We start from the raw sequence: 25,183 nt of genomic DNA, 5'->3' as shown, positions 1-25,183 counted from the left end.
TCTCCTATTTGCTCCCAAATATTGAAGTCTCCTCTGGAGAGACAATCAGTGTTAATTATTGTGTATCTTTAAGGTATATTTCACATATATATATTTCAAAATTCTAATCTATTTGCCTTTCTAGTGATGTGAGAAACAAAAGCAAAAGAAAAATCCAATTTGCTCACCTCTTACAGTCAGTCCATTGACAAGTCCTTGAAACGGGCAGAGTGACCCTCCTCTAGGAACTCAGCTGCCTCAGAGTTAATACTCTACTAAGAACAATCTTAGCCTATAAAGATCCTGAAAGTTTACTTTACCATATAAAATTCCTTTGGAAATGTCTTTTATCTCTACCCCCAAGACACATGTTGGCAGTCATCCCCAAACATAAAATCCACTGATATACATGTGAAGGGTCTCAAGACTAAGGTTTTATTAGACAGTAAGAAATGACCTTTTCCCAACAATACCCAGCCCCCTCAAGGTCCTAGAAACCTTGCTTCCAAAATTACTTAGAGATTTACACTATCCCTAACCACTCCCAACTTGAAAGTATATTAAGGGGCCACTCCTCAAGACTCCTTTATCTGCCCACATGTCCTATCCTTGTGTTTTAATGAAACCACCTTTTTGCACCAAGGACATGTCAATAATTATTTCTTGGCTGTCAGCTTTGAACCCCAACATCTTTTCTATATCACTACCATACAGGTTTTTTTTTTTTTTTTTTCCTGTTTCTTAGAAAAGCATGGATTTCTGGGTTGAAATATTTATTTCCTTTTTCAGTCCAGGAAACATGTCATTCAATTCTCTTTGAGATTATATCGCTGCTGATGAGAATTTTGCTGTAACTTTGATATTTATTGCTCTGTATGTAATGTCTCTTTTTCATTGTGTGCCTGCAGGATTTTCTCCCCCCCCCCTTTTCTTTGGCGGTTTACAAGGTATCTAGGGATTTTTTTCATATTCTTATTATTTATCACTCTTGGGGTTTTCTGTGTTCCTTACATCCATGATTTTTTTTTGTCTTTCATTAATTTTGGGAAATTCTTGGACATATATTTTGTTCAAAGATGTCTTCTGCTTTATCTTCTTTCCCCTAATGGCAAGTGCACTTACTTGTATGTTAACAGTTAGAATATTATCCCACAGATCTTGGATGTTCTAGTGGTTTTTGTTTGTTATTTTAAAATAGTTTCTTCCTATTTTAGTTTGAATAATTTTTATTGGCCTATTTTCAATTTTAGGGACTCTCTCCTCAGCTCTTTCAGTTTACTGGTAAGTCCATCAAAGAGTTTCTTTATATCTTATGCTGTGTTTTTATATCTTGCATTTTCATTTTGCTTCTTTCCACCTCTCTTTTGATGTTACACATAGTTTCGTGCATGCCGCCTAGATTTATTCATAGTTGTTTTGAAGTCCTAGATACCTTAAAGAAGTGTCATTCTGGGTCTGGCTCTGTTTACTCTTTTACCTCTTCATTTTTTGCTCTTGTTTTTTTAGGACACATTTTCATTTTCCATTGAATGATGGTTATTGTGTACAGAAAAGTAGAAACCAAGGTAACTGGAATTTATTATAAGAAATGGATACACCTTTTTTTTTTTTTTTTGTTCAGTCATTGTATGGGGGTCAAGCTACTTAGTTAGCTTCTGTTACCTTCAGTGCACCGTAGACTTCTACCTTGTGCTAAAAATGGTGTGTAGGGTACTGAAGAGTTTCTATGTGTTAGGTCCATAATCAAAGGAGTGAGACTGATACAAAGCAAAGGTCAAGCAAAGCTTTATTTTGCGCCAAGCATTGAGAATCAAACTAATGGTCAAACCGACCGTTGGGGGCTGCCTCTTACAGAGAGTATGACCCCTTCCTGCCTTACAGACTAACTTTTATAGAGCAAAGAGCATGTGGTTGGGCCTGGCCACACACAGGTGGCCCATGAGATTCCAACACACAGAGAAAGCTGCACAGTCATGCTAGGTCGCACATGGGTGGCCAATTGAATTACAATTTACCCTAGTAGATATTTGAACTAGCCTATCACATTGGTCAGAATTGGCGCCCCAAAGGCGGGACCCACACTCCTTGGTAGCTAGGGAGACAGTATGCACGCCCCACTGATTGGATGTCTCCACCTGGCCTGATCTGCCCTTGTATTTGGGCCTTGTTACTTGGGACTGATTTCCCAGACTTGTTTTTAAGTAAGTTTCCTTGGGGGCGGGGCAGGGTCAGTTTAAGTTTTATTGCATAAACAACAAAAGCACTGTTTAACCGGATGGAATTGCTCTGGCTAAATAGGCCCTTAACACTATAATGTTGCGTCTTCCTTGGACACGGATATGATGTTATTTGACCAAATCATTTTATATCTTTCAAGGGTTGTTCTAAATTTGTTACATTCCAGTGTGTCCAGGTGGCTCAGTTGGTTAAGTGTCTGCCTTTGGCTCAAGTCATAATCTCAGAGTCCCAGGATCAAACCTCACACTGGGCTCCCTGCTCAATGGGGAGCCCGCTTCTCCCCCTGTCCCTCCCCACTGCTTCTGCACTCTCTCTCTCTCAAATTAATAAAATCTAAAAAAGAAGAAGAAGAAGAAGAAGAAGAAGAAGAAGAAGAAGAAGAAGAAGAAGAAAGAACACCAGAAATATTCCATGGACAACATCAACGATTACATGAACTCTGTCTTACCTATGGAACACCAAGCAGGTTGGTTAATCTCTCTGAGCTGTTGATAGTAATAGAATATACCCCATGGGGCTATTTTGAGGGCAGATGAGCTAATGCACAGAAAGTCTTTAATGTAGTGCCTGGCAATCCAAAAGTTGTCTATACACATGAGCTGTCTTCATTTCTACCACCACCACAATTGCTATCATCATCATCGTCACATAGCCAAATCAATTTCATTCATGTATATTTATATATGTTAATTTTGGATTATACAATATTTTTAATTATTTATGTCTTTGACTCCACCAAGGAGAAAAACTTACATTTGATCATGATTATTTTCTTAGTTATTTTTGATGATTTGGTGACCATTCTGGGCCTGTACATGAAGGTCTACTTCAGCATTTACCAGAGAGTGAAGGGAAAAAAAGGAGTCGTGTTGAATAAGTGTTTTGTTTATTTTCTTTAAAGATTTTACTTATTTATTTAAGAGACAGGGAGTTTGAGAGAGAGCAGGAGTGGAGTGAGGGGCAGAGGAAGAACCAGACTCCCCACTGAGCAGGGAACCTGATGTGGGGCTCAATCCTGGGACCCTGGGATCATGACCAGAGCTGAAGGCAGAAGTTTAACTAACTGAGCCACTCAGGTGCTCCAGTAACTGTTTCATTTAAATGGCACTTAAGATACATTTTTAAAAATATAAAAGTGCCAATTCAGAAAATGGGCTCAAAACTGCAGTATTATTACAATTTGTAAAAATAAGATTGAAGGCATATATTGATTTCTTTAATATATGTGTATATAGTATCACACCAGGAATTAGTTGTAGGATAAAAATTAAATTATAGTTCACAAACTATTTTTGTTCCTTAGTAGAAGCATTTTCCTCTAATCTGAAAACAGATACAAAGGAATCTATTTTTCTTAGGAATATAAGATTCTCTTCATAGTTTCACTATTTTGTTCCACCATTAGTAAGAATCATTAGGAAAGGGAGGAAATGCCATGTAAAGAGCCCTAAAACTTATTCCTATTACTTTACTCAATCCCTTTTAAAAGAACAAATAAATCACGTGTAAAGGAGAAAATATTAGAATATGAAAAATATTAAAAATTTTAATATTAAATTTAAGTCTTCAAGCTTAAAGGTTTGTTTTATTTTGTTTTACAATGCTCCAGTCATTCTTTACACCAAATAATAACATTTTATTTTAGTCTTATAGGTATCCATAATCTTTTTTGTTCAAAAAACAAAGAAACACTGATAACATTCCTGAATGATACCAAAGATAAGTTTTGCAGAAATGCAGAAAGTTAAACAGTACAAATTACTCAGTAAAATTTCAAAATTAGATCTTAGATAATTTTCTTTCTTTTTACTGCTAAATGAATCTAAACTGAATTTCTCAGTAACTAATCCCCTTTCTTCTGTGACTATCTGCGAGTTATCATACCAATTCTATGTTCCTTCTATACAAAATGATTAATAAGGATCATTTAGTGGAATGCAGAAACTAAGCCATACCAAACAAAACATGTTAGGCCAAAAGACAGAAAATAAATAGAAAAACTATTTCTAAAGTATATGACCCTTTTCATAAGAAGACAATTTTCCCATGCTCTTTACCTTAGAAGAGGCACAGCAGTGGTAGCACTATTCCCATATGATGTATTTTTATGATGTTTCAAAACAATGAAAAGAAGAAAATTATATTGAAAACTCCTCTTTTGTGAAATCTTCCCTGCCGCTGCCCCCTGCCCCTGGACAAGGCTATGCTTCCACCTTCATGCCATCCCCTCCACCTTATCTATATCCCCCATGTAGCCCTAACGACGCTGGGAGCAACATTTGTATACGATACATTCATATTTATTTTAATTTAAAATAAATTGAATTAGCCAACATATAGCACATCATTAGTTTCAGATGTAGAGTTCAACAATTCATCAGTTGCACAGAACACCCAGTGCTCATCACATCGTGCTCATCCCGTCACGGGGCCTCCTTGATGTCCATCCCCCAGTGAGCCCTCTCCCACCCACCCTCAGTTTGTTTCCTAGAGTTCAGAGTCTGTCATGGTTTTTCTCCCACGTTGATGACTTCCCATTCAGTTTTTCCTCCCTTCCCCTATGACCCCCTGTGCTGGTTCCTATATTCCACATATGAGTGAAACCATGTAATTGTCTTTCTCTAATTGACTCACTTCACTCAGCATAATATCCTCAGTTCCATCCACGTTGATGTAAATAGGAATGGCTGATAGTTGAGTAATACAGTCCATTGTATATCTACACCACGTCTTTATCCATTCATCTGTTGATGAACATCTTGGCTCTTACGACAGTTTGTCTATTATGGACATTGTTGCTATGAACCTTGGGGGCAGGTACCCTCTCCAATCACTGCATTTGTATCTTTGGGTTAAATACCCAGTAGTGCAATTGCTGGGTTCATAAGGTAGCTTTAAAACAAACAAACAAACAAAAAAGGAGGGCACTTGATTTAATGAGCACTGGGTGTTATATGCATTGGTAAATCATGAAATTTTACCTCCGAAGCTAATTTTTTAAAAGCGCTTTCCATTAGGAATCACAAGTGAATCAAAATTAAAATTTAACTTCCCTTGGGTGCCTGGGTAGCTCGGTGGGTTAAAGCCTCTGCCTTCAGCTCAGGTCATGATCTCAGGGTCATGGGATCAAGCTCCACTTCTGGATCTCTGCTCAGCGGGGAGCCTGCTTCCCTTCCTCTCTCTCTACCTGCCTCTCTGCCAACTTGTGATTTCTGTCTAATAAATAAATAAATAATTCCGAAAAAAAAAAAGTCGACTTTCCACATTTACAAAATAATGGAGAAAACTTACATTGCCTCAATAGGTTAATAAAATGCACAAAATAAATAAATGTATTTGTATAAGATTCTCGAAAGCAATTATTTAAACAGTCCTGTATAAGACTGAAATTTCAGGGTGCACGGCAAATATCATAATGCCCGGTACAGCAACTGACACAGCAGATACGTGATAAACATTGTAAATTTAAAAAGGAGAACACAGAGAGAAAGACCGGGAAGTGGGAGAATGGAAGGTGAGAAGATTGACAGTCGCACAGGAAAAACTTGATACAATTGTTAAAAAGCCATTTGAATTGGTAACAAAATTTCTTCTCCCATTTTTTTGGCCTGGATTTTATGCCTACAGAGAATGACTTGGAGCTTTCACCAGCCAATTAAAGCGAGTAATATTCCTGGAAATAGCAAGACGGCTATACTTGTTGTAATAGAATCAAACGTAAAATGTAAAAAGGGAACGAAAAGTACCGATATAAAATCCTAAATCTTCGGAAAGAAATGGCTGACGAGCTTCAGTGAGATCTTCACATTGTGCACTCACTTCTGATGTGCAAAGTATGTAAACAGAGATATCTCTAATTTGACATATTGCTGATGGGGGGAAAAGAACTTTTTTTTTTTTTTTCGGTCTTTTTGGTTTCATGATATGAGTTTTATACTGTCCCTAAAATCATCAAGTCTGTTCTTAGAATTCAGGTAAGAATTGCTTTACCTCATGGTACCTGGGCTCAAAAAGCAATGAGCGATAGTCTCAGTGTTCTGTCCATATCCAAAGACCCCAGCTACTCAGAAATGACATCTGGGTTAGAAGATTGATTCATTATGTTCTTTAAGATTGTATGATTTTGCCTTATACCTTCTGCTCATTCCATGTCATGTCACTAATCTCCTTGTGTTTTAATTTCTAATTTTCCAAAAGAGGAACAAATGCTTGACTTGTGCCTTCTCCCTCTCTGTAGGATGTTTCCGCATCACCCAGTGAGCTTGCCTGACCCAGGCACCTGTGCCTAACAGGTGTGTCTCTGCAGCTCTCTCGCAACGTTCTTTTGGGTTTCACCTACTTTCTTTTATTTGACTTCTAATTTTGAATGAGACATATATATAGTCTATGCAGTTGCCATGAGTTTGGATGAACATCAGTTTATCCATTAAATCCTCTGTCTTCAGCTCGGGTCATGATCCCAGGGTCCTGGGATGGAGCCAGGATCCTGGGATGGAGCCCTGCATCTGGCTCTCTGCTTGGCGGGGAGCCTGCTTCCCCCTCTCTCTCTGCCTGCCTCTCTGCCTACTTATGAACTCTGTCTGTCAAATAAATAAATAAATCTTTAAAAAAATTAAAAAATAAAATAAATTTAGGAAGGGCTTTTTGGCAGAGCTGTAGTAACATGGTTCAGTCTCTGTACCTGAGTATTCAATATATGTTAGAGATGAGGATGGTGTGGATAGATTCCAGAAAACATTACATTTACCTACTCAGAATCCAGTGTGCTTATTTTAAAGTTACAAAGCCATAAAACTGAAGACTTTGTATTTTCTGACTTGGGGGTACAATATGGAAATTTGGAATCTATTCCTTCTTTCTGATATATAAATATATATACACATCCATACATAATATTTATATTTATACTTATATGATGCACATATACATATATGTCATTTTCAACCAGGTCATAGAATCTACAAGACGTAGCACTGAATCCTTTGGAAACTACGTCCCTTTATGCCATCATATTCCCCAGTTCTTTTATAGGATTAATTCTGTAAGACAAAATCATCTTATTTGATGTCTTAATTCATTACATCTTCACACTGGTGACAAAAATACCATTAGTCCACAGTGGCTTCATAGAAAAAGAAAAAGCAGGTCTGGTTTTCTCATATGAACAACATTCTAATTATGTCAAGATTTCATTGACCTAAAATTACTGAATAATTACCTCATCGAGGACACAACATATAATAAATTGCTTGCACGGCAGAGCTATACCATAAAACACATATACAGCAATTTGGATACCTACTGTCATTCTAAGTGCTAAAATTGCCTTTAAATTACAGAATAGTGGAGCTGGCACTGTCCAACCTGCCCATTTCACAGATTTAGAAGCTAAGTTCCAGAGAGTCTATGACTAAGGTAAGTGAGCAGGTGGTTGCACATCAGCAATCAGTTGCCCTGACTCCTACCCAGTCCTCTTTCTTCTATACTCTCACCACCCTTAACAAGTTTTAACTAGAGTTGTCTGCATATTGTGCTTGATTGTATTAAAGGCTGAAAGAATAGATTACCTGACTCTATCAGTCATTGGCTGTGTGAGCTTGGCCAAATCCCTTAACTTTTGCTGCCTCAGCATCTGTGAAGCAAAGATAATAAGAACAATGAAACTACAGGTGAGGATTAATTAGCTTAAATATGTAAAATATACATGGCACACAGTGAACACTAAAGAAATGCCACACATTACTGTCATGGGAAAACCGAAGAAAATGTGAATTCTGATATAATGTCATTCACAACTGGCTCCCTTCCCCTGCCTATATATTTTGTTTTGTTTTGTTTTGTTTTGTTTTTTTCTAGCATACTGGAGCTCTTGAGGAACAACATTTTAAAAAAAAAAAAAAAGGCACAGCTTATCAGGGAACAGCAGGCAGCCCCTTTTCAGAAAACAGGGAATTGGAAATGGAATAGGAGTTAGCCAGGGGTGCCTGCATGGCTCAGTGGGTTAAGCTTCCAACTTCTGATTTCAGCTCAGATCATGATCTCAGGGTGGTGAGATCAAGCCCCCGCATGGGACTCTGTCCTGGATGTGGAGCCTGCTTAAGATTCTCTCTTCCTCGCCCTCTGCCCCTCCCCCACCTCTAAAAAGAAAAAAAAAAGAGTAGGGGTCACTTGTCTACACACGCATACACACACACAGACCATCGGTGTTCTCCTAGCCCAATCTCCCTAGATCTGAAGGACAAAGACAAAGCTTCCTAGAATCATTACTATTAGCCTAGCCTAGAAATCTCAGACAGGAACCAGACGAGAACCATCCCCATGGATAGGAATCCATTGTGGACAACCACTACCAATTCTCAGAGAGCAGGTGGGACTAATCTGTTTTTGGTTATCTCTTCTAGACCCCCAGAATTTCTTGTTAGCTAATTGCATATACTCCAACAAGCCACACCATTCACCTTAAAATAAATACAATTCTGCATTTTCACTGCAGATTTTGTGCATGATGGCGAAATTTTTCACAACGGTACGACAAACTCTTCCGTAATGTCATACATATAACCAAATTGTCTTATAACTGTCTTAATCAAATATAATTTGATAGTTTTGCCGTTACTATTGCAGTGCTTTTGACTAGCATTGTTTCCACTCCTAGATTTTAGAAAAAAAAAAAAAATTGGGGACCCTAATTTGTACGACCATCGTTTCTTCAAAAATTTCCTCCAGGAAAGAAGAGCCTAGAAATGCAGGAGAGGGAGCAGACATTAATGAAGGAAAGCATCTTTCAGAGAAGGGCCGCTGAGAACTTCAGGGTCTCTTGGCAACAAGAGGCTGCTCTGTGGTATCAAAGAGGCGATACCTGCCTCTGACAATCTGGAGGGCTCAGAAGAATGTGGAGCGTCTGGATTCTCAGGCTCCATCTTAGGTCTCCATCTCGTGTCTCAGGGCCCCACATTTTTCTATGAGGACCCTGACTTCCGCATGAGGCAACTATCAGATGAGGCATTTCAGATTTTCAGCGGTGTCTGCGCTCTGGCTGCAGGAGATAAGGATGACTCAGGACATGCCTTAAACGTAAGAATCAGAAAAACAACCTCTCTTCTCAAAAAAGTTTTCAAGGCTTCTAGAGCAGGAGTTACCACTTTTTTTTTTTTTTTTTTTTTTTTTGTAAGGGGCCAGATAATGAAGTTTTGGGGCTTGTGGGGGACATTGGCCCCTTTTGCACTTGTTCAACTCCACCTTGTCATGCAGATGTAGGCAGAAACAACACCTAAACAAACGACAGTGGCTTCCTTCCAGTAAAATCTTATTTATAAAAATAGGTGGCCGGCCCACAGGCTATAGTTGGCCAAAGCCTGCTCTGAAGCAATTGTCAAAAGCCATCCAACCACATGCTCTTCTTAATTACTCTTTTCCTCAATCTCTCTAAAAGCCTGGCTGCAAAGACCTGCCACCTCAGACCACAGAGTCTTTGCCATTAGAATGCCACTGCCTGGCGCAGGCGACACCACCCCACCAACAGCAGCGGTCCCATCAGGGAGCAGGCCAGCTACAGCAGCTTCAGATACTCGTGGTTTGACATGAGTCGACATTCAGTGGAGGCCAGAAAGCAGCCTCGGGAAAGGGCGTGAGGGCATATAGTCTTTGAGGAGGTCGGAAGGGCAAGGAGCAGGTAAGCTAGCTTAGGAAGCAGGGGAAGGAGACAAGGAATAAGGTAGGGAAGGGACAAAGCCAATGCAAGAGTGCATTAGAGACACTTGGAACTTGGTTCTATCAGGACCCTCTGAAGACACATGTATAATGAACCTTTATACTGTCTCCAAGGAAAAGAGGAGGACTACAGAGAGCAAGATAGAGTCGCTCATGTCAAGCAGAGACGCAAGCACTGAAGCATGTTCCAGCTAAGATCATTAATAGAGGAGACCCAGCAGCATGGTAAGACCATCCTTCTGCAGCTCAGACGGGCTCCAGATGAGAAACTGCCAGGACATGCGGTGCAGCTGGGAAATACCACTAGGTTACACCTGCCCAGAAGTGTTTAGAGCAGCAATGGCCAGAGTCGAGGGCTCAGTTAAATAAGGGCCAGGAGAATGGGAAGTAGGCAGCAATCCTAGGACTTTGAAGATACTCAAATGTCAGTAATTGTGAGCTACTCATTGCCATGGCAATGGTGAATTATCAGTAAACCACAGAACTTCATAATGAGGTCATTGGTAATTGATAAAATACAAAGGAGCATTGGTAAGTCGTAAATCCTTCTTATAGGAAGGAAGCTTATAAATCTTCAAATTTGCTCTTTGGAATCTCAAAAATTACTTTCAAAATATCTGGACAATTGATTTTCCAGTCTCTGCTTAAATAGCTGAGGGGGGGGGTGGTGCAAAAACAAAACAAAAAAGCTTCTATTTCATTGAGCTGATCAATAAATTATAAGCTAGGTGGGAATAGTTTAAATTTCTTATTCTGTGGTCTCATGTGCCTCCTACTGACTAAAATTGTCCACTTCTAGTTCCAGAATTTATTAAAATAGAGATACTACGCTAGTATTAATTGATTTTAAGTAATAAAATACTCTTGATACAATTTTAAGTTCCTGTGACATTTGGAAGTCACTTACATTTGGGGTGGTCAAACATTTGCATGAGGTACTGGCCCATAGGACTGATTTTAAATTTTATCCTTTGTCACCACCTGGTGGTAGAACATTTTCTCTTCTTCTTAGAATTTTGCGCTTGAAGTTCTTTTTTGTTGCCAAGGAAAATCTCTAAACCAAGAGAGGAAGTTTAGCAAGTATGAAACTTTAGCCTTGATAGTCAGGTATAAATGTATACTAACCATACTTACGCACTTAATAATAATATTTGCTTAGTGAATGATTTTTTGTCTTAGTAAGCTGCAATGTCTACGATTTTTCATTTGAATTGTAAAAAGCCCTTAAGTGTGACGAATGGAAGTTATCCACAGTATTATCTTATGAGGTAGTTTCCTTTTTTTTTTCCCTAAGCTTAATTGATTTTTGGTTTAAACTGATGGAGCTACATGATTAAGGACTTAGCTAAGGCATTTTAATACTGTTTTAAGTTTTATTAACTACACTTAAAGTTACAATATTTAAAGGATATTTTCCATGATACCAAAAGGCAAGAGGCAGCTGAGTAGAAATGTATTAAATAAGATTGCAAAGGTGTTAAAAACTTTAAGTTCCAGCCTTGAACTCTTTGGACAACCGGCTTGAACATCATTTGTTGTAGAATGTTGCCACCTCGTGGATAAAAAAAGAAGTACTGAAGGCCGTGGAGTTTTTAAGGTGGAAATTTCGTGTTGCCAGAATAAAACTCAATCATTGGAAACAACAGTAATGACAGATCTGACAACATACTTACTTACCAAAGCAATTAATTGGTTAAAATTCCCAAAGGCATTTGATGAAAAATAATGAGCCAGAGTTATTTCTAAGTCTCCAATTTGGCTACATCTTAGGCAAGACACTTAACCTCTGTGAGGCTCAATTCCACATCTGTCAGACAAGGGCAGTGGATTAGACAGATCTTACTCTTCGGTTTTTGCAAATGCATGACTTTGAGGTCATAGCTATTTTAAGTCCAAATGCAATTTACAACAATTTTTCTGGTTTTTTTTTTTTTTTTTATATTTGTATTTCTGGGTATGTAACTGGCTTAACATAAATGTTTTCTATCTATTTTCTCATTTATAATCAAATAAAATGTCCACTGGTCCAGTGTTACTTTGAGCCGTATGTTTCTTCCCAAAAAACACTAATGTTAAACAGTTTCTTTTTCTAATTGGTAAATCCTCCTGTTGGAAAATATGAAGAGCATTACATGTTTATGAAATATGTATATCATTTCTGTACACAATGTTTACACTAGAATGCTAATAGCTCATATATTTTACCAGATTCCTTCATTTCATGGCCATTTCAATACTTAATTTGGTGTAGACTTCTAGAGAATTATAAATTGAGTATTGTGTCTGTAGTATATAAATATATGAAACACATACAAACATGTAAAGTATAAAATAAGAATGAATAACTGTTTATTTCTTGTACTTTAAAATGCACAAAACTTTTTTTTTTCTCTGTTAATAGAGGACACAGATGCTTTTAAAAGGCCAAACTATTAATTGTAAAAATACTTTTATGTCAAATATTTTAACTTTTATTAGGTCATCTCTACTAATAATAAAAACTGGTTAAGGTCTATAAATTAGAGCATATCAAGATTTATACTTCCATAAGCACATATGTATTCTATAAAGAGGAAACCAGAAATATGGTAGGGGGGAATTCAGCATGTGAGCATTGGGTACACGTTTAAATCGTTTAAATCAAGAAGCAAACGTTTTATGAGTGGGAGTACAAAACTGACTAACAAGGATCCAATATCACATGTCACTTTTACTAGCACCATGTACAAATTTGATTCCTTTGGTCTTGTTTCTTCTCTAGTAAAGTATGTTTTTCAATTCACAATTTTGTTTATAAATATATGTATATATTCATGTCACACCACAAACTCCTGAACAGAGTGCTGGTCCTTAAAAACAAAGAAGTAAGTAGATTAAATGTTCTACTGAGCATGGAAGGACTTTTTCAAGCTTAGTAATTGGCAACTTCTACATCCATGACTCTGTTGAAGCGATTAAAAAAGAATCATTTCCCAGAACTACAGGTGCACAACAGATTGGAGTCATTATGCAAAAGAACAGAAATCTGGAGAGAAACCCAGTGAGTAAAAAAGCCATGTTCCTGGCCATTCTTTTGCCATTAGTTCTCTGTTTTTTCAGTTCTATTTGTATATACAACATGAAATCTGCAAAAATTATAACAGTTTTGAAGTAAACCATTCAAGATTAGAAATGTATGCCTTGAATTAAACAAACTTCCCATAAGAAGCGCACTAGAGGCAGAAAGAGACTAAAGGCCCAACTTGCTCTAATATAAAAGCTAAATTTTACGTACGGGAGTTCAAAGTTGGGAATGTATTACACGATTTTTTTTTTTTTAACTACACATTTTTTTCTGCTGATTTTCTGAATTTCCCTGTCCCCATTCAAGCAAGTCACATTGAACCTTACTGCTCTGGTAAGTTTTTCAGCCCCTAGACCACCTCAGGTATCTGAAATCTTCATCTCAAAACCAGTCGGATCACCACCTTCTGGTCACCATCTATTGTTTCCAGAACCCTCCTCTAAGCAAAGGGTCTGAAAACTTACCCATGGCTTTGCCATCGTGTTTTCATGATTCCATAGTCAATATCTTGTAGGTGGAAAGTGATTATTTTTCCTCAAATGTTCTCCCAAGTGTCTTACCTTCTTTCTAGGTAAAATGAAAGAACAAATGAATTGAAATCATTAAAAGGCGGCACGTTTAAAAACTAAGAGGAGAGAGATGTAAAAATGAAGAAGAAGGAGAAGGAAGAAGAGGAAACGGAGGAGGAAGAAGAGGAAGGAGAAGAGGAGGAAGAACAAAGTCTGGAAACCAAACCTGGAGAAGCAGGGCTGTTTGCATAGGAAATGACACTTAGAAGCACAGCGAAGTGAATCGCTTATTTCCAAGATGAACAGAAGCTTAGGTTGGACTTTGTAGAAATGAATGAGGCCACTCGTGAGTGTAGGTTGATATGAAATTTGAAGGACAAAGGGAACCGAGTAAATGCGCTGGGAAGGGGGGCTGGATGGGAGTAGAGGGGCAGAAACACAGCCTTAAAATGTTAGCTAGATGGTGGGAAAAGTGGAACAGCAAAGACAAGAGGGACACTGGTCATCGACACACTTTAACCTGCTATTAAAATGTATTAAAACATCCTTCTCGGGTGGATCATTCAGCATTTAACTATGACACTGACCTGAGCCAGAGAAAACTGCATTCCAGAACGTATCTGTCCCTCAGCGGGGTGGGGCCCCTGGTGACTGCCTTAGCAAGTGCGAAGCCCGTGTGCTTCCCTGTGCCAATCCTTCCCATTGGAGCTCTCCTAGAGAGAGGCAAGCAAGGCTTTTGTGTTTGTGTTTGCCAGCAGGCAATCTAGAACTCTGACAGGAGAGGAAGCTGGAAAGTATTCTGAAACCAAAAGTTGTAAGAGGGGCGTATGGGAGGACTGGAGGGGCGCTTCGGGCTGGGGCCGGATGAAGTTGGGAAGGTCTGGGGAGGGCAGAGGAAAGGGCTGACCCCAAACTTGGTGCAAATGAAGAGGCGGGAGCGGCGAGACAGGACCCCGGGCGAGGAAGAGGGAGCCCGCGCGCAAAGGGATACAGGTCCGTCCGCCTTGAGGCGGCCGTTCGCACCATTGTCCCCTGGTTTTCCGCCTGTGGAAGCATTATGAAACATTTCCTTCCTCTGTGTCATTGAGCCTCGCCCTCCCTCTTTTTCGATGGAAGCGCGGCTCAGCTTTTTCTTAGGAACCTAAGAGGTGGAAAGGCTCCTCTTTGCTCGCTTTCAGAACGCGGGTGCAGACTTTCCCCTTCCCGGTGGGAAGAGGAGGGAGGGGTCGGGGAAGGAAGCGAAGCTCCCAATTTCCCCACCGCACACTTTCTGGCCTCAGCGAGCCCGCGGGTCCCTGGGTGGAAAAGTGGGGTTCCTTCACGTCCCGGCCCGCCTGGCCTACGTTCTGCGGCAGCTATTAGGTAGAGGAAGGCAGACTGGGCGGGAGTTGATTCTTTCTGGAATGAACAAGGGAAAGCGCAAGTCCCTCCTTAGGCTCTAGGAAATTAAAACGCGTTCCAGATCACCTATTCCGGAAGCACGAGCCTGGTCCCCAAAGAGAAGTCTTAAAAGTCAGGAGATAACACGGGTGGTGGTAATAAAGTTCAACGAGAACGCATTTTGGAAACCTAGAGCCCGGGAAGTGACCCCCAGACCTAGGCATGCTTTCTAGGGAGGCACTGACCAAACACGCTTTCCCCCAGAACTGTTGGGGCGAAGAGAGAGCAAGCTGCACAAACCGGCCGAGGCAAGCCAGCGAGATGGAGAGGTGGGGTGAGGTATTTTTCTGGGAAGGCTCATCTCACAAAGTGGGGAGTGAGGGGTTGCGGGAGGGGGTGACGTAGGCAAGGGGCATAGTGACAGCCCCCAGGCAGGGAAATCTTGGAGAAGGGATTCAGCTCTCCACCCCCACTGTCCCTTCTGGGAACTGCAGCCCAGCGCGCGAACTGCGCTCCCGCACAGGGGCTGCGAGAAGGGAGGGGGGGTCCGGAAAGCCCACGAAGAAGAAGGCGCAGTGAAAGGGGGTACCTTCTCCCCGCTTCAGCCCCAGACGCACAAAGCGCTGGTCACAGCGCCCCTCCAGCGTCTTCCGCCCCCAGATTGACGAGGCCTTGGCGCCCTGCCACCGCGGAGGCCGTCCCCTCCCCCGCCCGGGCCCGCGGCGCTGAGCGCGGTTCAGCACCGACTGAGTTTGGGGGCGGTGTCTTTGGGATGGAAAGGAGGCCAAGAGGGAGAGAGAAGGGGGGGGAGGGAGGTGGAGATGCAGTCAAGACTATAAAAGGGCTGCCCCGGCTGCCTGGTGCTCGCACTCGCTGGAGAGCGGCTCCACGCCAGGGGCCACTGCAAAGCCGGCGCAAGAGTAGGGCCGAAAGGACCGAGTCTTGCGCAAAGCCAGCCGCCCTGCGGCCAAGGCGGAGACCGAAGAGGGGCTCCAGGCACCGATCCTCGCGTTGCCCGTTGCCCGTTGCCCGCTGCCCCGGAGGCGTTCCAGGGCACTTCTAGTCTCTGCAGCAGCCTCCCATCCAGCCCCTGCTGCGAGGTGCCTCCAACTCTGCGCCAGAAGAAAAACTTCCCGCGCTCCCGCAGAACTGCAGCGCCTTGTTCCCAGTGGCTCCGGAGTCCTGTACGCGGCCAGCTCTGCGCGCACTTTCAAAGAGTAACTGTAATTGTTAACATCCCAGAGCGAGGCCAGCGAGGCTCCGTGCTCCCGACCCGAACAATAGTCCCCTCGCCCGGTGCACTGCGGCGCGCGGTGCCTCCCGGGACTCGGGTGCAGCGACCGATCCCCGCAGGGTTTCGAAGGCGCACAGGAGGCAGCGACATGGGGAACGCGGAGCCAGCGCGGCGGCCTCGGGGCTCACAGCCTGCGCCCGCGCTGCTTCTACTCGCGGCGGCTACGACTCTGCTGCTTCTGCCGGGCGCGCGCGGGCGCCCCGCAGAGGAAGACGAAGAGTTGGTGCAGCCCGCATTGGAGCGCGCACCGGGACACACCACCACGCACCTTCGCCTGGACGCCTTCGGCCGGCGGCTGCACTTGGAGCTGCAGCCCGACCGCGGCTTCCTGGCGCCGGGTTTCACACTGCAGACCGTGGGGCGCAGGCCCGGGCCCGACGCGCTCGGTCCGGACGCCGCCGGCGACCTGGCGCACTGCTTCTACTCCGGCACGGTGAACGGCGACTCCGGCTCGGCCGCAGCTCTCAGCCTCTGCGAGGGCGTGCGCGGCGCCTTCTACCTGCAGGGCGAGGAATACTTCATCCAGCCCGCGCCGGTCGCCGCCACCGTGCGTCTCGCCCCAGCTGCCGCCGCCGCCGCCGCCGCCGGGGAGGAGCCGCCGGAGCGACCCCAGTTCCATCTCCTGCGGCGGAGGCGGCGGGGCGGCGGCGGCGCCAAGTGCGGGGTCACTGACGACGAGACCCGGCTTGGGAGGGGCGAGGGGCCGGCGGGCGAGGACGCCGGAGCGCAGTGGCCGCGGCGGGACCCGGCGCCGCAGCGGGCGGGACAGCCGACAGGTATCGATCCCTGGAGAGTTGCTCTCCCTTGTCTCTCCATTCATCCCACTTTGCCCACCGTCTCTGTGCGGCGCGTGCGGAGGGTAAACTGTTCGCAGGCAGGAACCGATGTCAGGGGACCGGATGGAGGCCTAATGTGGGTTGAGGTTTGGGTTGGTGAACTAATCCCATCCTTGCTAGAACAGAATCCCGTTTGCCCGAATAATGAATGGTCAAGGGAAGTCAGACAAATCCACGATTTTCTGCTAAGGCGCAGCGTTTCGACAGGGAAGGGAAGAGCTGATAACCCTACTCCTTCCACCTTAGTGCAGTGTGAGCGCGTGTGACTTATTTCCGTCCTGCTAGTTTCTTTTTAACGCCGGTACATGTGTTCTTGGGTCGGGTTGCAACTTTGCGCCCAGCGTCTTAAGTGCCAGTGCGCGTACCCTGCGCCCCGAGGAGGGCGGAGGAGCGACGGCGACCTGGCGGCGCGCACTTCGCGAGCCTGGACAGCTGCGCTAGAATCTCGGTTCCGCGGGCCTCCGCCTTCTCCCCCTTCCCCCTTAAGAGGCTGACCCCGACCGGCTGGCGGCGGCGGGGCCCCTCTGCAGAACCTGCTTGGGAGGTCTTAGCGCAGCGGGCCCCGCCTCTCCGCGCCTCCCGCTCGGCCTCCCAGTTTGCGCTCCCTCTCGCGGCCAAAATTCTGCTCTCGAGCACTGTTAGTCACTGCCGAACCTTCCTGCAACGCCTCACCCTCACTGTTCGAGTTGTGCGAGGTGATTACTGCCCTGTCCTCTTCATTCTATCGCTTGGGTGCCTCTTTTCGTCCTTAACTTTCTCACGTGTCTTGTTTTCGAATTTTCATGTTTTCCCCCGGACATCAGCTCCTGGAAGCCCGTACACGGTCAGCGTCCAGTTTAGGGCTTCCCTGGGGGCTGGTTTTCAGTAGAGAGTCAAAGGGCTCTTTTCTGAATAATCAAACGTGGCCCCACGGCTCAAGGCAGGAACTTAGTTCCCTGGGACAGTGGGAGTAGGGCAATAGGCTGCTGGGCAGAGTGTGTGGTCCTTGTGCCCGGATTTGGCAAGAGCAGAGCATCCCCAGGGACCCCTGGAATGAGAGAGCAGAGCAGGCCGAGATTCCTCCAGGCCCGGCCCCTTGGCAGAGGCCCCAGCCCTGCCCTGGGCCTTCCACGTGGAGTCGGATGATCTCATTCAGGATTTGAGTACTGGCCTGTGAAAGAGTGACTCAGGGGCTCTGCCTGCTTCCCTTGCTCCAAATTTTTACTACAGCTGGGCAGGGTGATGTGCACACTGCCTTGGTCAGCTTATAGGATTTCAAGGAGGACAAAAGAAATCCTGCTTAAAAAAAAAAAAAAAGTAGGAAGCCTCAGTGACTCACATGGCTTTTTTATTTCTAGTAAAGGAGAGAGAGAAAATAATAATAATAAAGGGAAAAAAAAACTTTAAAAATAACACTTTCAGTGAAAAGAGATGCAAATATTTTTGTTATTGTTGTTCCAGGCCTATTTTTGCCTTATTTGCTCTGACGGGTTAGGCTTTCCTTATATACTGTGGGAAGGTCACTATTCTTGGCAAGACTGTCTCTGAGCAAACCGTCTTTTTTGTCTCTTCACAGGAACTGGAAGCATAAGAAAGAAGCGATTTGTGTCCAGCCACCGCTATGTGGAAACTATGCTGGTGGCTGACCAGTCAATGGCAGAGTTTCACGGCAGTGGCCTGAAGCACTACCTCCTGACCCTGTTCTCCGTGGCAGCCAGGCTGTACAAACACCCCAGCATTCGGAATTCAGTGAGCCTGGTGGTCGTGAAGATCCTGGTCATCTACGAGGAACAGAAGGGGCCGGAAGTGACCTCCAACGCGGCCCTCACCTTACGGAACTTCTGCAACTGGCAAAAACAGCACAACCCACCCAGTGACCGGGATGGAGAACACTATGACACGGCGATTCTCTTCACCAGACAGGTAGGAGCAGGACCCTGCGGATTAGGACTGTCCTCTAGGGAGTCCGCTTTGTCACAAGCAAATGTGTTCAAGGCATTTCCCCAGTGTTTTTGCAGTTACTTTTTTTTTTTTTAATTGGCTAGGCTGGTTCCCCTTATTTAGGTTTTCCTTAATTTTAATATCTCAAGTCTCACAGTCCTATTTGAATAGCATCACAGAAAAATCTTCATTAAAGTCACCCACAGTGGTCCCAAAAGCACAGCTCAGCAGCAGGGAATGTAAATGCTCCCACACAAATGTGGAGATACATGTTGCCAGAAAGTTAGGTCCCTGCCAAAAGGTTTGCGCTCTCTGTCCCTCTGAGTCAGGACCCACCTCTGTTCCTTTCAGGACCTGTGTGGGGCCCAGACCTGTGACACTCTTGGGATGGCTGATGTTGGAACTATATGTGACCCCAGCCGAAGCTGCTCAGTCATAGAAGATGATGGCTTGCAAGCCGCCTTCACCACAGCTCATGAACTAGGTGAGTCCATTTCGGACTAGGAGTGGAGTCCGCTGCATGCGTTTTCAAAGAGATAAACCATGTTGCTCACTGAAGGGGGGAGTGTCGGCAGGTTTATTGCTATTTTAGGTTCCGGAGCTTTCTAGAAACTGCAGGAAGTATTTTTCCCCCCACTATTCTAAACAAGGGCCAGCCTTATTTGGATTCAAAATAACATAGAAGGAGCTCTGGACCTTTGGAAATTTGCATATTTGTTTGCACCTTTTAAAAGACAGGCACGCTGTGTCCGAACTAGATGGTTGCCAAAGTACATTTCTTCTTCTAGAAACCCCACTTTGAGACAAACAGAATCCCCGATGGGGGAAACAAATGTTGTGAGTGATCTATTTTTTGATGTGGGTTTTGGATTGCTTCTTAGGCCACGTGTTTAACATGCCCCATGATGATGCAAAGCAGTGCGCCGGCATTAATGGCATCGACCAGAATTCCCACATGATGGCGTCAATGCTTTCCAACCTGAACCACAGCCAGCCTTGGTCTCCCTGCAGTGCCTACATGATTACGTCATTTCTGGATAATGGTCACGGTAAGAAGCTTGAGCTACTCTTTCTAGGTGTTCTCCAGCTTCCACATGGAAGGTTCTAGTTAAACCACCTCATTCTCTCTTTTTTTGTTCTTTTTATTTCTCCTCCTTCCAAGTTACCTTCATTGTCAAGAGCATACATTGTTAGGCCTTTATTTCCAATAACAGATCATTCTTCTGGCCGGGTAGCTCCTGAAGTACGTTAATTTGATACTTTTTCAGCAGAGCAATAACTTCCCATCACTGTTAACATAGAAACCCCTTTGAGGACAAAATCTTACAAATCACGTAAACCTCTCTGGCATTTTCCCCAGAAGCTCTGGTGTTCAAGTCACTCCACTATATATAATGTCTTAAGATACATATTTTCTGAAACCAATCTGCCTTCCGTGTGTTTTCCTCTCCTGTTTTATAATGAGTGGGCATTTCCTTTGCAGGGGAATGTTTGATGGACAAGCCCCAGAGCCCCATCCAGCTCCCCTCGGATCTCCCCGGGACCTTGTATGATGCCAACCGGCAATGCCAATTTACGTTTGGGGAGGAGTCCAAACACTGCCTAGATGCGGCCAGCACTTGCACGACCCTCTGGTGCACGGGCACCTCCGGCGGCTTGCTGGTGTGCCAAACCAAACACTTCCCTTGGGCAGACGGCACCAGCTGTGCAGAAGGGAGATGGTGTATCAACGGCAAGTGTGTGAACAAGACGGACAAGATGCACTTCCATGTGAGTTTTCCTGTCGCCACGTGTTTGCATACTCCTTTAAAATTCACAGCTGGGAAGGAACAAAGTGATACCAAAGCATCAGGTATCACCATAAACATCCCTGCCTGTGGCTTTGATGGTTGCTTTGACAGCTGATTCTCTGGTCCTTATTTTTCTCTTTTATTTCCTAAAAAGACTTCTGTAAAGAGTTCTAATGCTGACCCCTTGTTTTCCCATTTAGACTCCTGTTCATGGAAGCTGGGGGCCGTGGGGACCCTGGGGAGAATGTTCGAGAACGTGTGGTGGAGGAGTTCAGTACACAATGAGGGAATGTGACAACCCCGTCCCCAAAAACGGAGGGAAGTACTGTGAAGGCAAGCGTGTGCGCTACAGGTCATGTAACATTGAAGACTGTCCAGACAACAATGGTGAGTAGAAATGGGGTAAAAGCCATGTGGCCGCAGGCCAACAGGTAAGGGTTGAAAACCGATGATGTCATTATATCCTTTTCTTTCTAGGAAAAACCTTTAGAGAGGAACAATGTGAGGCACACAATGAGTTTTCTAAAGTTTCCTTTGGGAGCGGGCCCGCGGTGGAGTGGACACCCAAGTACGCTGGAGTCTCCCCCAAGGACAGGTGCAAGCTCATCTGCCAAGCCAAAGGCGTCGGCTTCTTCTTCGTCTTGCAGCCCAAGGTACTTCCTTTCATTCATACTCTTGTCTAAGAAACGAGGGCTTGAACTGTGACCTTTTCACACAACCTCTGACGCAGTTTCATTAATTTATACATATTTTTTTTAAATATTTTTTAATTATTTATTTGACAGAGAGAGAGAGAGAGAGATCACAAGTAGTCGAAGAGCAGGCAGAGAGGGGGAAAGGGGGAAAGCAGGCTCCCTGCTGAGCAGAGAGCCTGTTGCTGGGCTCGATCCCAGGACCCTGAGATCATGACCCCAGCCGAAGGCAGAGGCTTAACCCACTGAGCTAACCAGGCACCCCTTTATTAGTTTATAATATTAACGCTTTCCATTTCAAATTAGATCTCCTTGTCTTCTGGATACATTGGCAACTGCCCGCTTTGGGTGCGGTGTTGCTTTCAGTGATGAATAAAGCTTGAATCTAGCACTCGGGATTCTTATCGTTGCTTGTTATTCCTCTGATGTACAAAGATGTAAAATTCTTTATAGTTAGATAAATTTGCATGGCAACCAGCCAGGGGCTTTGGAGAATAACATAGGCATGGACAAAACTAGTAACTGGTGATTAGCATTAACATGTGCAAATGGACTTATTAAAATGAAGTCTGAGCATCAATAACTCTTGTGTTTGAGGATTTCTCTTGAAACTGTAGAAGCATCATTTTGCTCTCTTGCTGAGGGGGTAAATCTGGTTCTGAGGTTAAAAAAAAAGAAAAGGAAATGAATTTTGTTTGAGTTATCATGTGCTGTTATCACTGTAGGCTATGAAAATACTTCCCAGTTGCAGATTCAACACACAACTGACTAATTTAGTGTGTGCGATTGTTGAGTATTATTCTAGGCATGGGGCAGACCACAGTAAACACATTAACAAGCTCTGCTTTTGTTGACCTTACCTGTAAGTGATATAGCTCAATAAACAAATAATCAAAAAGAAATTATAATTTTTTCAGACATCTACATCTACTGTGGGGAAAAAGCCACCAGGAAGGGTAGTATGTGATACACGTTGAGTTCTGTTTTAATTGTGATGATCGGAAGACGATGTTAATGAGAGAAACTTTCCTAATTATCAGAGCATCCTCTCTTTCCCGTGGTAACCTGTGACGCAAATATATTTCTCTTCTTCTTCAGGTGGTGGACGGTACCCCGTGTAGCCCAGATTCCACCTCCGTCTGTGTGCAAGGACAGTGTGTAAAAGCTGGCTGTGATCGCATCATAGATTCCAAAAAGAAGTTTGATAAATGTGGCGTCTGTGGAGGAAACGGATCCACGTGCAAGAAAACCTCAGGATCGGTGACCAGTGCAAAGTGAGTTTTAAAACGTCGTACTCCCAAAGATCTTATTATTTACATGTAATTTCACGGCTTTAGTAAAAGTTTCATGCTCCATTGATGGACGAGCGTGGTTTCAAGCTAATTCAGAGAATTAGCCAAGGGACTGAGAAATTCTTACATGTGTTTTTTTCTGACCCGCAGACCTGGCTATCACGATATCATCACAATTCCGGCTGGAGCGACAAACATTGAAGTGAAGCAACGGAATCACCGGGGATCCAGAAACAATGGGAGCTATCTCGCCATCAAAGCTGCGGATGGCACCTATATCCTGAACGGCGACTTCACTCTGTCCACCTTAGAGCAGGACATTTCCTACAAAGGGACCGTCCTAAGGTACAGCGGGTCCTCCGCCTCGCTGGAACGAATCCGCAGCTTCAGTCCGCTCAAAGAGCCCATAACCATCCAGGTCCTCACGGTGGGCAACGCCTTCCGTCCCAAAATCAAATACACCTATTTTGTGAAGAAGAAGAAGGAGTCTTTCAACGCCATCCCTACTTTCTCCGAATGGGTCATCGAGGAGTGGAGCGAATGCTCCAAGTCGTGCGGGCTGGGCTGGCAGCGGAGGCTGGTGGAGTGCCGTGACATCAACGGGCAGCCCGCCTCTGAGTGTGCGAAGGAAGTGAAGCCGGCCAGCACCAGACCCTGCGCCGACCTGCCCTGCCCCCACTGGCAGCTAGGGGATTGGTCCCCATGTTCCAAGACTTGCGGGAAGGGTTACAAAAAGAGAACCTTGCAGTGTCTGTCTCAGGATGGGGGGGTGCTGTCTCACGAGAGCTGTGATCCTTTAAAGAAACCGAAGCATTACATAGATTTTTGCACGATGGCAGAATGTAGTTAAGCAGCGTCCGTGTAGGGGGAAGGACGAGCTATGGAAGGGCTGAGGGGCTGACATCAAGAAGTTTCTCGATGTCGGCACCTGGAGGGACCCAGTGTACCTTGGGGATCCAGTGCACCTTGCCCGTAGGCAACAAGGCCTGTCAAGGAGTTGGGAGGGTAGAGGTAGGTAGAAAAGAAGTTAGATCGTCAGAATATCCTGCCAGTTACAAATCTGATAGGCTAGTTAATGAGGGTTATTAATCTCTGAGCAATGATATAGCATGATTAAGCCCCAGGGCATTATTATTATTCCTTTTGTTACATCTATGACAAGTTAAAAAGAAAATAGAAACAATTGTCCAACTTAGTTTAAGGAGTATACAATCCCTGTGTTGTGGTACTGATTGAATACTTTGTATATTTAAATTGTGTGTCGGGGAATGAAAAGCAGAAGAGAGAAGAGATTTGTTTAGCTTCAGACAGGGCTTACTTTACCTCACTAACAGCAGAGGGAGAAAAGGGATACAAGAAGCATCTTTAACCAGCACTGATACGGCTGCTACCGTTTCGGAGAATGTTCCTGCGGTCTTTTCTACCAAGAGGTAAGAGGTCAAGACTGTGCACCACGACAGAAATGCTTAACAACCTCACATGACCCAAAAGAACTCTTTGCTTTCTTGTGCCCTTGTTATGTCTTTATTCATGACTTTATTTTGACTAAGAAACAATCCCACGTGTCTGTAAAAATGCAGGAAGTATACAAGGGTTAAAAAAGCAGCAACGAATCCGATGCTCGGAAAAACCAGACGGCAGGATGGGTTCAGTACCTCCTACTTTTCTTTCCTCTGTGTGTAAGCCTACTTTAAGAATGTGGATGTCAAAAAACAAAACAAAAAAACAAAACAAAAACAACAACAAAAAACTGTTCCTGTCTCAAGAAAGACTGGGTGATCACAGGAAAAGGATGTAATGCCGGTATAAGAATAGGGTGTGTAGAAGGGATCCCCAGGGTTTGGGGACATGGAGATCACTTGTCTCACAGTGGGGAGGCTACTGAGGGGTAGCAGGTCCATCCCCAGCAGCTGGTCCAGCAGTCATATCCTGGTGAATGTCTGTTCAGCTCTTCTACTATGATAGAGAATATGACTTTTTTTTTCCATATGTATATAGTAAAATATGTTACTATAAATTCTACATACTTTATAAGTATTTGTGTGTTCCTTCTAAGAAGGACTATAGTTTGTAATAAATGCCTATAATAACATATTTATTTTTATACATTTCTTCCTAATGATAAAACTTTTAAGTTATATCGCTTTTGTAAAAGGGCATATAAAAATAGAGTATTTATACAATATATGTTACTAGAAATAATAAAAGAACACTTTTTGAATGTGTGTGTCTATTTTTTTTTTTTAATGGGAATTAATTCCTGGGAAGGAAATCTGAGACACAAATAACTTTCTTAAATTCTATAGAAATAAGGTTTCATTCGAATGAAATGTATTTCATGTATCCTTAATGTATGTGATTGTTACCAAAAAAAGAAATCTATTATATCTTCAGTAACAGAGTTTTGTTGAACATACACCAATGGTTGGCAAATGTTTTCCGTGAAGAGTCAGATGATAAATATTTTTGGTTTTATGGG

General features: G+C 43.8%; 1 protein-coding gene across 1 annotated transcript; it reads left to right on the top strand.

The window, feature by feature from the left end:
• The first annotated feature begins 15,735 nt into the window (after positions 1 to 15,735).
• ADAMTS1 (ADAM metallopeptidase with thrombospondin type 1 motif 1) lies at positions 15,736 to 24,925 on the top strand. The gene is made up of 9 exons (XM_059164530.1): positions 15,736 to 16,950; positions 18,566 to 18,912; positions 19,282 to 19,414; positions 19,812 to 19,979; positions 20,414 to 20,700; positions 20,921 to 21,107; positions 21,198 to 21,373; positions 22,511 to 22,686; positions 22,855 to 24,925. The coding sequence occupies exons 1-9, from the start codon at positions 16,263 to 16,265 to the stop codon at positions 23,552 to 23,554; spliced, it is 2,862 nt and encodes a 953-aa protein (XP_059020513.1). The 5' UTR covers positions 15,736 to 16,262; the 3' UTR covers positions 23,555 to 24,925.
• Positions 24,926 to 25,183: the final 258 nt, after the last annotated feature.

Source organism: Mustela lutreola, chromosome 2 (genome assembly GCF_030435805.1).
Source record: "Mustela lutreola isolate mMusLut2 chromosome 2, mMusLut2.pri, whole genome shotgun sequence".
Classification (NCBI taxonomy): domain Eukaryota; kingdom Metazoa; phylum Chordata; class Mammalia; order Carnivora; family Mustelidae; genus Mustela; species Mustela lutreola.
This window is presented reverse-complemented; position numbering and strand designations above follow the sequence as displayed.

Bases quoted from the DNA above. Each gene is read 5' to 3' on its own strand.
- ADAMTS1 (XM_059164530.1), top strand. From the start codon at position 16,263: ATGGGGAACGCGGAGCCAGCGCGGCGGCCTCGGGGCTCACAGCCTGCG. The intron at 20,701-20,920 runs GTGAGTTTTCCT...TTTCCCATTTAG, and splicing joins CGGACAAGATGCACTTCCAT to ACTCCTGTTCATGGAAGCTG. The intron at 22,687-22,854 runs GTGAGTTTTAAA...TCTGACCCGCAG, and splicing joins GGATCGGTGACCAGTGCAAA to ACCTGGCTATCACGATATCA.